Source organism: Polypterus senegalus, chromosome 10 (genome assembly GCF_016835505.1).
Source record: "Polypterus senegalus isolate Bchr_013 chromosome 10, ASM1683550v1, whole genome shotgun sequence".
Lineage (NCBI taxonomy): Eukaryota > Metazoa > Chordata > Cladistia > Polypteriformes > Polypteridae > Polypterus > Polypterus senegalus.
In genome coordinates this window covers 14,312,690-14,331,362 of record NC_053163.1, presented here as the reverse complement: position 1 = coordinate 14,331,362, position 18,673 = coordinate 14,312,690, and the positions used below count along the sequence as shown (strand labels likewise).

Below are 18,673 nucleotides of genomic sequence, written 5' to 3'. Positions count from 1 at the left end.
ACTCCAGCTAACTCCAGTGTGGGAGAGTGGGGAGCCAGCTCATTCGCAGTAGCACAGATGTCTAGGCAGGAATGAATTCTGGGACTGGAGTGTGAATATCAATATTTAGAGAATCTAAACTCTTAAAGTCATACAGTCATTAAAGCATTTCTTAGTGCTGGAAGGCGGGCAGGTTATATTGCGCATGGATTTACTTGAGGAAAGTCCTTGCAACGCTAGGAGTTCTTTTCTAACTTATCTGCGTCCTAATAAAAAGTAATGGCCACCACCACAGAATGGCATCATTTATGAATGAAGACAACACCCGAATACCATTTCAGAGCACCCAGATGCATCCCACGTGCCAGCATCTAGCAAGTTCCAAGCCAATACAGTTAGGTCAGATCAGGTTGGGTAGCCTGCACTGGTACGGCGTGTCGCCACACAACAAAACAGCTCGGGATCCTGGTTGGCAACCCCCCAGCCTCCAGAAATGACCCTCTATCTGCCGCTGCCAGGTGTTATGTAGTTGTCCCCTTGGCCTAGTCCTCAACAAGGAGCTGGATCACATGGCCGTAGTGCCGTAACTGATGCTCCCTCATAATGCAGGTACTGTGCCTCATTTGGGACTCCATGAGCAACACAAAGTCAAACCATTGGTGCCCAAGGAGACACAGTCTTCATCTCAGGTCACTAGATAGCGTCCATGTCTCGCCACCATATAGCAAGACAGAAAGCACCAGGACCTTCACCTTTTGCAGATATTGGGAGCGCCAGACACCCCTTTCCAGCGACCTCATGCCCCCCCCCCATGCTCTCCCAATCTGTCTACTGACTTCATAGGAAGAGTCACCAGAGACATGAACGTCACTGCCAAGGTAAGTAAACCTCTCGATGAGGTCGACACTCTCGCTGCAGACAAAGACACTGCTGAATGGAGCGATACAGTTAGATGAAGTTAAACGCTCTGTGGATTTAACGGACACCTCAGGTGCACCACCAGGCTCACTCGTGTTAGGCAGCAAGTGGAGCCCATGCAGAGGAAGAGACATTGCATTTATAAAAAAAAAAAAAAGAATCCCGAGTTAAATAATAAGGAAACGGAGACAACAAATAATAAGTTAACATTTTTTTGGCTTCGATTCCTCCAGTCATTAACAGAATAATGGGGGGAAAAAACAAAACAAGTATGGCCAGTTTGCAGCTCACATCTGTCAAATGGGAATCTGCTTATGTGTGGAAGGCCACCGTCTCAGAGCTCCAGGTCCACTTTTACATTCATTTTGTCTTCATATGGTGCCAGTAGAGGACGCACTTCCAGCAATAAGAACTTTGTGACCTGAGAGAAAGGATGGAAGAATAAGAAATGCAGCAGTCGAGGGAAACCCTAAAAGGTATTTTACACACAAACAAACTGTGAAATTGAAAAAACGGCTGTAAAAGGACAGACAAAAATAATTTGGACTTTAATTAGTATTTAAAAAGTACACGGAGGCAAGTATACCACCAATAACTGAAACTCTCTTAACTTTAGAAATTTTGCCACCCATCAGTGTTAACAGTTTTCTACCCCTTTTGTATCACAACACCACATCTAGTGGGATGCATTGATAGAAAGGGCTGTCCATGCCCCAGTCCTGCATATTCCACCCCTTTACAAAATATTTGTACTGCAGCAAAATGAAGGAATGAATGTTTTGGTGGACTGAATGCTGAAAAACAAAAAGCACCAAATAATAATGGCAATCAAAATGTCCGAGAAGTAAGGTCGCAGTAGTGAAGACGTGCAGTGGGCTCTTCTTAAACAGATTTGTGTCACGAAGTCTCGAGACTACGAATGCAGTTAATTACAACCGAGTCTTAAGTTGTGTGTTTAGGCGTGAAACTGCATTTTTAAGTAAATTGGCTCTAATAACTGGCATAAAGTATGACGCACAATTTGTCAATTAAAACTAAGTAAGTAAGTAAGTAAGTAAGTAGTGAAATGCCAAGACAGGCTAAAGCATGAGTGTCAAACTCCAGTCCTCGAGTGCCGCAGTGGCTGCAGGTTTTCATTCTAACCATCTTCTTAATTAATGACCAGTTTTTGCTGCCAATTAACTTTTTGCCTTAATTTTAATTAACTTGACTCAGGCCCCTTAGTTGTTTCTTTTTCCTTAATTAGCAGCCAAACAGTAATGAGACACAAAACAAGCCGCCACATGACCAGCTCACCGGTGCCCATCACACAATATCTAAAAATAAAGAAAGGTGAAGTTCTCAGTACCGTTGATCTCTCAGGTCACCAAAACATATTGACGGTATTCTTAGGAAAAACAGACAAAAATCGACAGTTTTGGAAATGTCTGCTGTGGCAGAAAGGGAGCAACAATGAGCCATGGAATTAAATAACGAGTTTAATTAACAGCAAGAATTGGCTTCTCATTAAGAAACTGGTTGGAGTTTGACATTCCAATTTAGCTGGTCATCTGTCGACTCGTTTCACATCTCAGCTCTCTTTGGCTGCCATTTAATGTAGAAACAAATCAATTCAGAGCACTGAATCCTTAAAAACAGGGCTATTAAAATGAAGGGAAACGAAGTTAATTAGCAGTGAAAATTGCACATTGATTAGAAAATGGGCGAGAATGAAAACCTGCAGCCACTACGGCCCTCCAGGCCTGGAGTTTGACACCCCTGGGCTAAAGCAATCCACATGCACCCCGAGCCACTGGGACTCCTGCCCTTCTTCCACTCCGACTGCAGCACAAGCCCCACGTTCTGTGCTGGAGTTACAGGGGAGAAGTACCACAGCTACACTTGCTTGGAGATGATCAGTTCTATCAAAAAGTGGTTTTAGGGCAGGCAGCAATGGCGGTGGAAACAAATGTGCACATTAACATCAATTGTACACGAATATCCTCATTTGAATTGTACAAATGGAGCAAAACGCTTGAAAGTTTTATTCAGTCCCCCCACCACCTAATGCATTTTGAACCAATTTTGAAATGGCTGCTTAGGACAATAACTTAATGGCCATTCCAACTTTAACAGATACATTTTATTTGCTTTGATATTGGAGACGTAGATTAATTTTAACACTTCTTCCAATGCAAACAAAATGATCTAAAAACGAAGGGGCTCTGCTCCCTTTGTTCACCAACTCCTGGGGCTCGTAGCCGAGCTGCTCATTGGACGTTGGGGTGTTCCTCCATCACAGAAAGCAATTGTCTTCTTTAGAGAGACACACACACACACACACACACACACACACACACACACACATATATCTATATATATCTATCTCTATATATATGTGTGTATATCTATCTCTATATATATGTGTGTATATCTATCTCTATATATATGTGTGTATATCTATCTCTATATCTATCTATATCTCTCTCTAGAGGAGTATGCCTATATAGTATATATCCTCTATATATAGAGAAGTATGCGGGGTGCGGGAGCAAAACGGTTTGGTCCTTAGTTATTACAGACAGAAAATCAGTTACTCGAGTATTTCACTATAACTGCCTATTTTAAACACTAATGAATAATAAAACATAAAGGTAAAACAAATGTAATAAAAAAAAACTATTAAATGCCTCATCAAAAACAATTATGAATGACTATCCTCTAACTTAACATTCTATAAACGTTGCTTTTTTGCATTTCGTTTGGGATATTTTTCTATTTTTCATTTCTTGGATGATTCTCTTTGTTCTCGATTTTTATTATATGCAGCTCTTTTTGTTCGATGTTCATTATCAGCTCTTGCCGCTCTTTCTATCGCAATCTAAAAATATGACGTTCTTGAACAGAGGATTCGGGCGGCACGGTGGCGCTGCTGCCTCGCAGTAAGGAGACTCTGGTTCGCTTCCCGGGTCTTCCCTGCGTTGAGTTTGTTTGTTCTCCCCATGTGTCTGCGTGGGTTTCCTCTCACAGTCCAAAGACATGCAGGTTAGGTGCATTGGCGATTCTAAATTGTCCCTAGTGTGTGCGCCCTGCCGGGGTTTGTTTCCTGCCTTGCGCCCTGTGTTGGCTGGGATTGGCTCCAGCAGATGACACACCCCGGTTATCCTGTAGTTAGGATATAGTGGGGTTGGATAATGGATGAAATGAAGAGAGGATTTGCTTTTCTGCCTTGCCATTATAACTGACTGCATTGAAGGGCGAGTTAGCAGTACTGAGAGTGTGTCACGGGGTGGGATGGAGAGAGGATGTGCTTAGGAGGAGTAATGATTGGGCGAGTGATGTGGAGGGGCGTGGTCAAGGATGAACAACACGGACATGACAGAAAACTTTAATATAGAAAGAACATGTCATGAATAAAACAAAACTTACACCCCCAAAAAAAAAATAAAATAAAAAATAAAAGTTAGGAATCATATACTCTTAAAATCAAGGTCAAAGTTAGAATTCATTAAATTAATGATAAAAAAAAAAAAAAAATGTAAAAATCCTTATAAGTAGGCTGTGTTCATGTGTATTATATGCAGATCAATGCAAATGGTAAACACGGTGCACCATAACTCTTTAAAAAGTGTTGTAGAAGCCCCTAAAAATCCATTTTTGTTTTACCTGCTGGGGTGCGCGCCCAGTGAAAGTGGTGGGGTCCAAGAGTGCATCCAGTTGAGGCAAAATGGGGGAGAAATAGGGGTCAGCCTTGATGCGGGAGATGAGGTCATTGTCTCCTCCCTCCTGCTTCACAACAGCAGCTGCTTGCTGGGACAGAACGCGGATCTTCTCGTGACAATCCTATGGAAAGGATGTGACAAAAGTGAAGCAACACAATAAGGCGATATATATATATATATATATATATATATATATATATATATATATATATATATATATATATATATATATATATATATATATATATATATATATATATATATATATATATATATATATATATATATATATATATATATAGTAAAGAGAGCGCGAGTGCTACCAGTACAGCCGGAAAATTTCTCTTCATTCAGCTTCTCGTGTTTTCATAAAATTTATTTTGGCCCTACAATATGGCTGGCGCATTTTCAAAAATTCCTTGCATTCAAATGAAATTGTCATATTTTGCCTGTGCAGCGATTAATTTCAGAATGTGGCTGACCGAGGACAGCAGGATTTATAAAAAAAAAAAGCACCCTGCATACACGGCTCTGGATCCATGACGAACACGTGTTCTAGTCATACAAGATTAGTGATCTCTGGATAATACTTTGAGCTCCTACGTGGAGATGAATAGTAAAGAATTCTTTACATTTATATTGCGTATACGAGACCCAGTCATTCTGTAAACAACTTTTTATAAAAAGTCAATGGGCCTGCAAACACGTGAATTCATACCTGTCTGTTGCCGCCGGTCTTCACCATGGCCATAATTATGTTCTCTGTTGCCATGAAGGGCAGCTCGTGGCGGATGTGCCGCTCAATAACCTGAAATATTATTTAGAACAGCTTTGGTAAAAAGACCACCACATCAGCACAATCATTAATTAACCTGTCCAGACAGTTAAAACAAATTACAATTTGAAGAACAGAAGGCAGGAGTCTGAAAAAAGCAGATTAGCAGTTCAGTTTGAAGTGAAACGTTCTTTATCTAGTAACGATGGATTGCATTAAAAAAAAAAAAAAACACAATTTGGGGATTTAGTTATGCAGGTCTAGAAAAAATGAATCAAACAGATTAAGAGATAGAGTGTTTAGATATTACACACAACTAATTAAAAAAAGCACCCAACCACAAGAAACAAACATCGGGTGTCCAGGAGATGAACCTTCTCACCTTGGGATAGACGACTAAGCCTTCACATACATTCTGCAGTGTACTTAGTACAATATCTGCAGTCAGGAACGCTTCAGCCAGGGAGATTCGCCTGCAGAACAGTAGAGTTTCCGTTAAGCACTATGCAAATCATCAAGAGCTAAAATTACAGTAGAAAACTGAACACACAAAAGAATAAAACAAAAAAAAAAAATTTGAACGTGGGAGTCAGTAGGCTTTGTGCTCCAAGAACCAAATTACGCAAACTATTCTATAAAACATTTCAGTAATTCTTTACCGCCCTGATGCCGAGCATAAAATAGGTCATTCATAATTAAATTGCAGAATTACGGTATTTGAAGGTTCCCCTAGAGCAGGGGTCTCCAACACGTCGCTCGCGAGCTAGCGGTAGCCCGCAACCCCTTTCCAAGTAGCTCGCCAAAGGGTTAATGAATCCTACATAAATTTGAAAACTTGATTCGTCAAGTTAGGGGTGGGCTTTCCAAAAAAAAAAAAATCATATCACGATCCTTTTAACACAAAATCACAATCTGAAATGCAATCTATTCTTTCAATGTGGTATACACTTAAGAGAATAACCGGACTCCACGTCAATAAAACCCAAGTAACCCTTTATTTTAAATATCAAACAAAGTTGAATTCAATTGTTCGCTCGTCCGCTAGCTAAGCGGAGTTAAGAAACACCCCTCGAAGCTGGCGAGTGAGTGAGGAAGGCCCCGCCCCTCGGATTCGTGCTAATAAAATCGGTACCGCAGGCGAACTCTGATACGTCGCAAAAATCAACCGGAATGTTCAAGCAAATTTTAGAAAGAAAAACCCAATCTAAATCCATTAGGTACTTCTCTCGTGAAAAGCGGACAGACAGAGAAACGTTGGATTTTATATATTATATATTAGTAAACCTTCAAAATAATGTGCAGTTAAAGTCTCAACAGTATTTCTGAAACTTAGTAAAGCCAGATAAAACTGTAAGAATCTTCACCAAGCAGCTCTGAAAATGTCTGCTTTGTTTGGGTCTCCATACCTCTGTGAGTCTGACATGAATGTCATGAAATCAAAGTTCAGAACAAGACTGACAGACGAACATTTACAGTAAATGACTCCAGAAAAGCGAAGGCTCCACTCCACCATACACCTCAGTGCCAGTCATCTGACTAACTAAAAAAACACATCACATGCGCAACTGGACATGTGAATAAAGTGACACAGTGACATGTAACAAAATGACAAATTAATAAGTCAGATCTGTGCATTTATAAATCGCATTGTTTAGTTTTGACAGCATTCATGTTTTAATTCAATAGCGTGAGATACACTAGAAAATACATACAGACATACAAAATGCACTTGCAGGTGAACTAAATAGTTTTTGTGATGTTTTAATGAAAATGCGAGTTGTGGACACCAACATTTTGTAAATGTTCAGGCAAAACAAACTTATTCAGTTTGTTTGGGTTGAAATAAGCTATGAGAATAAATGTTAGAAAACATGAGGAGCTCTCGGCCATTTTCATTTTGTAAAGGTAGCAGTTTGGGAGATAGAGACGCTGTAGGGCAGGGGTCTCCAACCTTTCTTGTGCACGATTTGGCTCAAAAATTAATCAGCACATCGTCATCGCATAACAGACTTAAGGGTGCCCATTACATTAAATGCAAGAACTCTTTTTTTCCTCCAAATTGATTGTGAAATGGCTGCTACAGATAGTAACAGCTGTGGATGTACCCAAGGAAGTGTCACATTCAGGTAGCACCTGGAGAAAGGCACCAACACCTCCTGTAATGGGCACCCATCCACGTACACACTACAGTACATTTAGAGTTGTGGAGCAGGATATGCAATAAGTCCTCAGTATGTTGTAGGAAAACAAAGTGCCCAGTGCCACTGAGGGGGACTCTCATGAATAGCAGAGAAGAGAACAGACAGTCGCTATATTGACAGTGTTCAGGTTTCCGAACAGACCCCAGTTGCGCATAATAGTAAGGCAGCAGTGCTATCCAATCTCCCACTATCACGCCTGATCAGCTTCGATTTCCTCTCAAGTGTGTGTTTTTGTTTCCCTCCCTCCACCTTTGTACATGCAAAGAGTTGGGCTGCACTTTGGCATTAGACGATATCTGGTGGAGTAGTTTGGGCGTTTTGGGTACTTGACTTGTAGCCTCATTGTAAAATTGCATATCCAAATGTAAAAGCCATAACACTGCCTTCATATCTGGCACTGCTTAACATGCTAATCAGGCACTCGTTATTTAAATTTTTACAGTTATAGAAATTTAGTTCAGCTCTTAACAGAATCTAAATAAATTCACATTCTTTGCAAGGGAAACTCACCTGTTGGCACTGTCATCTAACGTGCGCTCAAACCACTGGACCGCAGCCGTTTGAAGAGGATCCATGACCAAAGTCATGAGGTGACGGGCCAGGCTACAGCAGCGCTCTGAACGCATAGGGTTACGTTTATACGGCATGGCACTGGAGCCTGCATTTAAATAAATAGATAACGTTCATTGTAATTGAGTGAAAAAGACCGAGATGCGTTCATGGGAGCCACATATATAAAAAGCAGCAGATCAGAGGTTTTAATGCAGGATATAAATTTTACATACATACACATACACATATACATATATACAAATATACACATATACACATATATACACACATACACATATATTATTAAGTACAGGCCAAAAGTTTGGAGACACCTCCTCATTCAATGTGTTTTCTTTATTTCATGTCCATTTACAGCACTCCATCACTCTCCTTCTTGGTCAAATAGCCCTTACACAGCCTGGAGGTGTGTTTGAGGTCATTGTCCTGTTGAAAAATAAATGATCGTCCAACTAACCTGACTTCTGCACAACACAACTGCTGGTCCCAACCCCATTGATAAAGCAATAAATTCCACTAAATAACCCTGATAAGGCACACCTGTGAAGTGAAAACCATTTCAGGTGACTACCTGTTGAAGCTCATCGAGAGAATGCCAAGAGTGTGCAAAGCAGTAATCAGAGCAAAGGGTGGCTATTTTGAAGAAACTAGAATATAAAACATGTTTTCAGTTATTTCACCTTTTTTTGTTAAGTACATAACTCCACATGTGTTCATTCATAGTTTTGATGCCTTCAGTGAGAATCTACAAATGTAAATGGTCATGAAAATAAAGAAAACCCATTGAATGAGGAGGTGTGTCCAAACTTTTGGCCTGTACTGTATGTATGTGTATATATATATATATATATATATATATATATATATATATATATATATATATATATATATATATATATATATATATAATTTTCCAGCCTCACGTCCGAAGCGATTTTCATGAAACTTCGTATACATGTTTCTTAATGGTCAACTAAAAATACTGTAGGGTCAAATCAGACCTAAGCCACCCACTTCTGGGTAGTGTGGGGGTGATCTTACGGTCTTGCATGCATGTTCATCCGGCCGACACTCAGAACGACCAAAAGGACCACCAGAGGGCGAACTGGAGGCGGCTGCCAGCATTCTTTATGCTTGAGGGTCACCGCACCCTTGTTGCTTTTGAAATTAAATAGAGTTCTATGCATGCAAGTATGTGTGTGTGTGTCTGTCTGGCCTAGAAGCGAGACGTAGAGTTGGGGTGAGGGCTCCAACTCCAAGGATGTGCAAGTGAGGTCCGCACACCAACAAAAGGAAACCTCCTAAGAAAGACAGTTGCTTAGCTGCTAATGCACAAACGAGGCGAGAACGTCAGCAACACGAATCCTCATAGATAGAAGCCCAGCGTAGTTCTGATAATTTCAATACTTTATATGATCCCGTGCTGGCTTACACAGTTAGTATATAGAAGGTGACTGCCAGCATTCTTTATATTTGAGCACCACCGTGCCCCTGTTGCTTTTCAAATTAAATGGAGTTGGCCGGTTCCGAGTGTTAACTGGATGATAACATACATACAAGACAAGGACATTAGTGAGTCTTTGCTAATTTTTATTTTTTTTTTTCCTCTCAGGCAACGCTGGGTATTTCAGCTAGTTTGTGATAATAAAAATGGACAGAACAAAAGGTCATTTTCAAAGACCAAGTGTAGATAGCCAAAAAATATTCAGTATCACTTTAGGTGTCCCTAACTATGCTGTACATACCATGTAATTACCCTTATCAGCACAGAGTAACTAGGTGTAATTACATTGTATTTATTGTGTAACACAATGCAATGCTGTTAAGCACTTTATTGTAAGTGTTATTCCACAATTTATATACATAGGTACTTATAAAAAACACTGTGGAACAAAAATTACAATTGAGTAGTTAATTATAGAGTTACACTGTATTACACAGCAAGGACAAGGTAATAACCTAAATACCTAGTTACTTTGTAATTATAAAAAGGTAATCACAGAATTAATCATGGACACCTAATCTAAAGTGATACCAAACATTCTGAACTTCACTTTAACAAAAAAAAAAAAAAGACCTACCAATCTGATCCTTCTCAAAAGGCTCTTCAATTTCTTTAAGGTTAGCCAACAGCCGGATGTCTGTGCAGATCTGCAAAAAAATGATTATTATTACTATTTTTTTTAATCATTGCTTCCCACTTCAAAATGTAGAGTTTTCAGTCAGTCCAAACATTGCAAATGTTATTGAATTATCTATGCATTCTAAAAATGTTTGAGTAAAATACGTCCATCAAAACATTTCTAACACAATGTTATTCAAAAGCCATGAATCAAACGCATCACCTTTCAAAAACAGCAGAATATCCGGTGCAGTCTCCGAAAACTCAACTCTTGCTTGTTTCTAATGAAACCTCATCTTGGACCCAATAATTAATACTAATATTGTCCACTTTTTTATTAAAAGCGTGCAACATTCCATACAAACAAGTCAAACTTCACAAAACTAAATTCAAACCAAAGCCCATCCATGAGAAAGAAAGGAAGGCCAACAGCCAGAATAAAACATTTTGAGAGTAATAAAGAGTTAAAGGAGTCTATCCCCCCCATTATAAATGCCTATTCTTAAAATGTATCGATTAGATCCTGCCAGGTTTTTTTTTTTTTTGAACACATCCTCCAAGTGAGAATTAGATTTTTTCTAATTTCAAAAAGCATAGAACATCAGTTATCCACTGACTCAAAACATGTGGGCTAGGATTCTATACTGACCATTTCTAATGATAATAATTTTTACATATATAGTGCCTTCCCCATGCTCACTCTTCAACATATCAAGCTAATCAATTAAAGGTGTACAGTGCCAAGGTGGGGGTTTAGGCCCACTACACACTAGCTTTACCTTGTGAACGGTAGCTCCTAAACTTGAGAGCACAGATAGCGAGTCAATGTCCACTTTACGGCTGTATGTCTGCCCAGTCACTAGGTAGGTTCTACAGAAACAAAACGAGATGGACAGAGGAGTACGTGAATGCTTCCTGTCAGTAATTTAAATGACCAATAAAGGAGTCTTGCCAAAATTGGGTATGCTAAATCCAAGTGTTTACTTCCCACACCCCAATCTTATAAAATATTCAACCTTTATGAAAACGTACTGTTTAAATCCGGCCATTTCTGTGACCATTCTGTCTAGCTCCTCCACCTACAACAAAAAAAAAAAAAAAAGAGACCAAATTAAATTAATCTGCTAAGCAGCGATATAAAAATTAAAGTTTTTTTAATGTGGTCAAGTCAAATAAGTGAAGAACTGGAATATGTGCACAACACGCTAAGGGACAGGGATTGCAATGCAAAACATTTCTTAAAGTAAAAGGAGTGTCAAAGTTATTCTTTCCTGGTGTTGAAGCAAAATAAACTGAATGCTACAATTAGTGGATCGTAAACGGAGTTACATTAAGACAAGCTAACAGATTTTGTGATTCTTTGGCTAAAATCAGCAAGAAACAGGAAAACACGCACTGACGCTGTAGATAGCTGTAGTTAAAAGTCGATCAACAGTAAAAGTCAGAATGTCATCGTAAAGACCTTTTTCTGATAATGTTATGACCATCTAATTCTCTAAAGACGACTTAAGCTATTAGTTATTAGGTTTGATGAAAGCAGCACTCATGTGAAGTAAAAGAAAGGTTCCTTTAGCTGGTAAGGATGAGTGATTTTGCTTTCACGCTCTGAATAGAGCAAGGCCATCTTCCAATTCCAAAAGGAAAGCAATGGACTCTGGTCAGGAGACTCACATCTATGGTGGGTATTCAGTTTACTCGAATATCATTTCAAAAGATGCTGCAGATAGACCAGGAGAAAAAGAGATGTGTAGGAAGACATAGCAGTTCTATGAGGTTTTGTGAAGAGAGGCGTTTTAAGAAGTACATCTTGAAAACACAGAACTACATTATTTAGACGAATAGAGTGAATTATGATGATGAGCACCAAGCATTTTACAATTAATTTACAACAATTACTCATATATCATATAGTTTGGATCTCGAGGAGTTGCCAGAACCTGAAATCTATGAAATTTATGAAAACAGCATGCTAATGGTCTCTTTGCTCATGCACCTCCTATTAGACAAGTCACTGTAGATTTTAAAACCGTTATTCAATGTTTCATACTATAAATATTAGTTATTTGTTCTTTGGATGACAGGACTAATACATATTAAGCTTTATTACAGATTAATAAAGACTGTTTGAGTGTAACTCCATGCTCTTGTAGTCTCTTCACCTTTTCGTGGTTTCCCTCAAACAGCTGCAGGAAACTGGCCTGCGTGCCAGTGGTGCCCTTCACACCTCTGAAACGAAGCTCATCTCTCGCCCGCTGCAGATTTCTCATGTCCATGCACAGGTCCTGCAGCCACAGACAGGCTCGCTTACCTACAGTAGTTAGCTGAGCGGGTCTACAGGGGCAAAAAAAGTGGAGGGAATGTGTGAAACACAGACAGTTGGCGATCTATAGACAGACAGATATGGCAAAGATATGTTTGAAATAAAATTTTGAGGACAAACTCCAGAACAGTGAAGGTCAAAGTAAAAATGAAATATCAATTGATATACTTCACTAAATTATCCCACACCTCAAAACAATAGTCAATACCCTATGAGCCGAGCTGGCTGGCAAACTTTACTTACTGGTAATGAGTGAAGCCAAGGGTTGGCAACTCGGCGTACTTCTCTGCAAAATCTGCAAGGCGACGGATTACACGAGCAAGCTAAAGGAGCAAAAAGAAAAGAAAAGGCGGGTGGGCAGATCAAACGTAAATATATATTATTTAAAACTTTGAATTCTAGCCATAAGGTCACATTCATGTAGGTCTTTAACTGGCTTTTATATAGTACTAGCCATGTTAAAAACTTTCCCGGGCACAGCAGGGTAAGTCAATAAGCCTCAGTTACAGTGCCATCAGAAGTACTATGTAACTAATCAAGTGCTTTTCTGTATACAAATATTTGTTTTTATTTATTTTTTCAAACCATCAGCTAATATTAGTTCACTTGAGCTGCTTACTATTAAGCATGCCACGTACAGTCTTTGGTGGCAGAACTCCATAGCAGTATTCGTAAATGTTATGAAGGGGATTTAAAGTGGATTCATTCAAAATTAAAACCTGCTAGAAACCCTGACTTTCCTTTACCATCAAAGCCTAAAATTAGTAATGCCTCAGTATACAGTCGGTTTGAATAAATGTAAAACACACCTACACACACCACCCCTGCCCCCCCACCACCAATTGCTGCCTTTGATGATTTGCCATGTTTGTTGATGACGTTATCTAAACTTTGAAAGTACTGATGAAATTGTATGGAGCAGCACACTGGCTGATGGGAATTGTAGTCCTTATGTAGGTATTTGACCCAAATGGCCAACCTCTAAACCAGGGCTGGGCAAAGACAATCCTGGAGGGCCTCGGGTTTTTGTTCCAACCCAGTTGATTCATAAGAATCGCTTATTGCTCAAGTAACACTTCTACTTCATTTTAGTTGTCTCACTCGTTAAGATTTTGAACCCTTATTGCTTATTTCAGTCTTAAACAGCTGTATTCTTGGGTTTTTAATTACCTCTTATTAGCAATCAGTTGCAAAAGACATTCAACATTTCCCCCGTTTAGCTGGTATCCATTTACACCTGTGTGTGCTTATCGTGCACTATTTGGTTTAATTAAATACTTGGAATGAAAGAGAAAAAAAAAAAAAAAAAAAACGAATGACTGATAATTACTCATCTGTTTTAGACTTCAAATCATTTGGATGATATCCTTAGAAAGGTAAAAAAAAAATTTAGGATATGAGAATGAGCTGATATGGCAGAGATAAAGAACTAACAAGCCCTGCAATTAAATAATTGACAAGGATTTTTTTATTATTATTATTATTATTAAACAACTGGGTTGGAACAAAATCCTGCAGCCACTGCGGCCCTCCAGGACCGACTTTGCCCACCCCGGCTCTAAATTGAAATGACCCAGGACTATTTACAACATTGTAGGGCAATTCTCACGTCACAAACAGCAGCCAGGAAGCCAGACATTGCACAGTCAGGTCAGGATTAAACTATGTCTGGATTAGGACTGGCATTCTCCCAAATAACACCCCACACCATGCAAATTTCTGTCTTGACATTTATTTCAATAAGATGTTAAGAATCTTTACAAATCTTAATTGCGTGCCGTCTTTAAGAAGTGGTACTTGGATCTGGGAAGTTGATGGTTGCAGTTCTGCCGAAGCCTTCCTCGGGACACTGAAAGCCACTTAACGTGACGCTCCACATATTCAAATCAAACTGCTATCACACACTCCAAAGAGGTTAAAAAGGATGCTACGTAATAATTGCACTAAATGAAATTAAGAATGGTTCACAGAGAAATTATAACTTGAAAATTTACATTTTCCTAGTTCTTACCTTTGGCAGCAAGATGCTAAAGCCGTCACGTAGCACTATGAGGTCCTGAAAGAAAAGTTTCAAAATTATTCATGTTAGTAAATATTTAAAAAAAATAAAAAAAATTCTCCATACCCTTTTGAGAAAATAAATTCTCCGACCTGATCAGAAACACTCACCGTATTGTCACCCACATAACAGGAGGTGGCCCCCAGGTGGATAATGCTGGCCGCTTTAGGGCAGCAGTGGGTGAAGGTGTGCACGTGAGCCATCACATCATGGCGGAGGCGCTTCTCTTCCTCAGCTGCCAATTTGAAATCAATCTTCTCTACATTCGCCTCCATCTCTTGGATCTGTTCATCAGTGATTGGCAGCCCCAATGCCTACAAAGCAGCAAAAGTCCAAATCCTTAACACAAGCTTTTAAAAACATTTACTTTGCTAGTTTTTTTTTTTCCCCAAGGTCTACAGGCTGCAACACTGATAGCAACGAAATGGTACATGACATGAAATCCAAAAAAAAAAATAATTTCCCAAGATGCACCCAAAAATAATCAGAAAACAAAATATGAAATAAAGTCGAGTATAAATTAGAAGAAAGAAGTCTTTACTGCAGAAGTAAAGCAAGAGCACTGCTTTTTACAAACGACTATGGAATGGCACATTTGCCCTTCCATTTTTAATCCCATTTTTCTCATTCAAAGGAAAAAGTCAGGGGGAAAAAAATGCAAGATTCCGCATGGTGGAGAAATCCATTGTCAGTCACATGACTATATTAGGCCAATCTGGAAAATTTGAAGTCAGGGCATTGGATTGTGATCGAGATGGAGGTTCTTTAGAACCATGCGGCTGTAAACAATTGAGCGACACACAGACAGACTGACCGACCTTAGCATTTTATAAAATTTAGATTCTCAACTGTGCTTACTTGAGCTCAGCCTGGTGTAGAAGTTCTGGAAGAAAAACGCAGAGGAAGCACAGGAGTGCAATCACAATCTTATACCACAATGTCTACACTTGGAGGCTGATGTCAACAGGAAGCAAGTCCATAAGGGGGTCCCACTCGTGTGCACAGCCTTACTAAATGGCTCTGGCAATCAAAGTAATCAGCAAATCTCTAGAGAATGCAAGAGAAAAACACAAACGGACTGAGGAGACTGGGCACGAGATTTAAGGCCAGGATGCTAAATCTGTGCAGTGGAAGTGCTATGGATTACACCACCTTGCTGGTCTACTACACACAAAAATATTTCATATATATATATATATATATATATATATATATATATATATATATATATATATATATATACATACACACACACAATGATTTTATGTCACTTATTTTAGAACGGGCTTATTTTAAAAACCTACATATATACGTTTGGTATCATTCTTTTCAGAATTTATCGAACTTTAATATGATGTGGTTAGATTCTCAGATTCTTATTCCATTTTTAAATTATAAAACTAAAAAAAAAAAAAAAATATCAAGAACTCGCGTCCCACGAGACAAGACTTAACCACGCCCAGGGCCGGAAATAAAAGACAAAGAGCAGGACAGCTGCTGTACAGGCTATTAAACATTCAAAGCATCGTGCGAGATGCAGATCACGCAACACGGCACCAGCAGCAGCTGATCAAGCAAACAGGAAGTAAAAAAAAATAAATAAATAAAATAAAAAATGAAATATTTGTTTTCCAAATTGTATCACTATTTAAGGGGGTGTTTCAGAGGAGCGACCACATCTCCTTGGGGTGCGTTCAGCCCCTCTCTTCACAACGCAAGCAGCAGACTGGGTGCCATAGATAGATAGATTTTAGTTTTAGTATAGTTGGATAGTGTGTGGATATAAACACAGAGAACTTCAGTTTCTGTATTACATTTTGCCTGAAGAAGGACCCCCCCCCGAGTTGCCTCGAAAGCTTGCATATTGTAAACTTTTTAGTTAGCCAATAAAAGGGGTCATTTTGCTTGGCTTTTCTCTATAGTTGGATAGATAGCTAACTAACCTTGGCTCAAGTCATCTGCCAAACAGGAAACAACAACCAGCAGTACTGTAAACGCATGTCTCTGTTATTTGCCATCTGGTATAGGGTTCATAAAAGCAGCGTTAACCTTTGTGATGCACCATCTGTTGAAATGATAAACGCAATGCATGCAGCATGTCTTGGTTATATACCAGTATGGCAGGGGCTCTCAAACTCAGTCCGTGTGGCTGCAGGTTTTTGTTCCAACCAGCTTCTGTTTTTTAATTGGACTCCTGGGTTAAATTAAGTGAGCTCTCATTTCCTGGATTGTGTGTTTTGGGAACTATATGGAAATTAAAATGTACCAAGCAGCTTTATGGGAATAATGCTTTGGTTTTCTTTTCCCCCATTTGAACAATATTTTCATCTTGATTTTCATTCTCCTTTTCCAGGTGTTCCAATTGTTTAATCCACTATTTACTAATTGGTGGGTCTGACGCTCAAGTAGTTGCAGCCTTTGATCATTCAGTGTTGTTTGTCTGGGTGTCTGCTCTGCTCATTTTTAATTGTCATTAATAAGATACAACAAAGGGGAAAAAACTGCACAGAGAAAGGGCCAAAGAGAATGAAATCAACCAGAGAGTTAAACATTTAAAATTTATAACAAAAATAGAAATATTTCTAAATGTCTTATAAATATACAGATCACACTGCGGTGCTTTTCTGAACGTAGAATAAGTGAAGAGGGAACAAAAAAACAATACCAGATAATTAAATGAGATGGGCGTTATCAGGTGTTGTCACCAAATATGAATCTGGTCAGAACAAAAACCTGAAGCCACAGTGAGCCCCGACAACCGACTTGCAGACCTCCCAAGGTATATGATTTGTAAAAGTAGTGTTAATGTTTGTGATCTGTTGAAATGACTGAGACAGTGGATACCTGTAACTTTATATTCACTCCAATTTTAATATTTGGTTCCACTTTAATCAATTAATCAGATTCTACTGCATTATCAACTCATAAATAACAACCTAAACCCACCTTCTCTTGTTTGTTCATTTGCTTTGTAAAATAACTTCGGATGGTGCCCTGTTCATTACATAAAATAAGGACAGATGGATTGAACCCGGAGGGTCATAACACTGCAGCTTTCACTTTGCCCAACTGTCTTCAAAAGCAGATAACGTTAAGGCAGAGATGGGCTTAGTGAAATGAAATGTAATCTTTTAAGAAGCAAAACTACACAGGCAGGCGCAGCTTTCAAAACGTTCCGACTGGAAGGTGTAGTCTTCGCAATGCGATTGTACCATCTCTGTTCAAGGCACTTCCAAAAGTGGCAAAAATAAGTCGGATGCAGGATTAGTAAGGAAAAGCAATTAAATCGAGGAAGTGAGAACTCATTAAAAGAGTTTGGGATATATGGAAGAGTCAGAGATGGAAAAATTATACGCGGAGAAAAAAGAAAAAAAAAAATTGACCGGTAAGAAAATGAAAGTAACAGATTGCGGACACGATCGGAGACGAGAAAGAACGGCGCCGATAAAGTTAACCCTCAAACTCGTATTGTCGCCCGTCTTCTGCCGTCATCGCCTTGCGCCATCAGTCCCAGCGTGATCTCGATGTGCTCGCGCCACCAAGTTTCACTAGCCTTCATTTACCACTTTTGAAAGTCACAAACACAGGAGTTCTGTCCACACTGAACAGTGTGACACGTCAACCTTAGTATCCGTCACCAGGACTTCCAGCGAAGGGCATGACATTAGCGCTCCTCTCGTGAAACCCGCTCTAACGAAAAATAAGGAACACACCTGTTCTCCTTTGGCTAGGTAAATCCACAGCTTCCTCCAGGTGCTGAACTTCTTCTTGTCGCTGAAGTTGTAAGCCATCTCCTTACTGGCGTAACGGGACACGAGGGGAGAACGGTACTTGAGGAACTCCGCCTCAACCTCCGCGGAGAAGGCGCCATCCGTGCAGCTGTCAGCCGCCATAGCAGCTAGTAAAGTGCGCATGCGCTCTCTGTGGACACCGGCGGCTCTCTTTTAAGTGCGAGTCCTCCGCTTCGCCTCGCGTGCCCGATTGGCTGGTTATATTTAGATAGTAAAGTATTAAAAAGTAAAAACTAT

At 39.4% G+C, this 18,673-nt stretch overlaps 1 protein-coding gene across 1 annotated transcript; it reads right to left on the bottom strand.

The window, feature by feature from the left end:
• Positions 1-1,093: 1,093 nt before the first annotated feature.
• Positions 1,094-18,566, bottom strand: adsl (adenylosuccinate lyase). The gene is made up of 13 exons (XM_039765273.1): positions 18,359-18,566; positions 14,756-14,959; positions 14,598-14,642; positions 12,830-12,909; positions 12,426-12,597; positions 11,299-11,345; positions 11,046-11,136; positions 10,226-10,295; positions 8,085-8,232; positions 5,756-5,846; positions 5,317-5,406; positions 4,543-4,719; positions 1,094-1,318 (listed from the first exon to the last, which is right to left on the bottom strand). The coding sequence occupies exons 1-13, from the start codon at positions 18,557-18,559 to the stop codon at positions 1,232-1,234; spliced, it is 1,503 nt and encodes a 500-aa protein (XP_039621207.1). The 5' UTR covers positions 18,560-18,566; the 3' UTR covers positions 1,094-1,231.
• Positions 18,567-18,673: the final 107 nt, after the last annotated feature.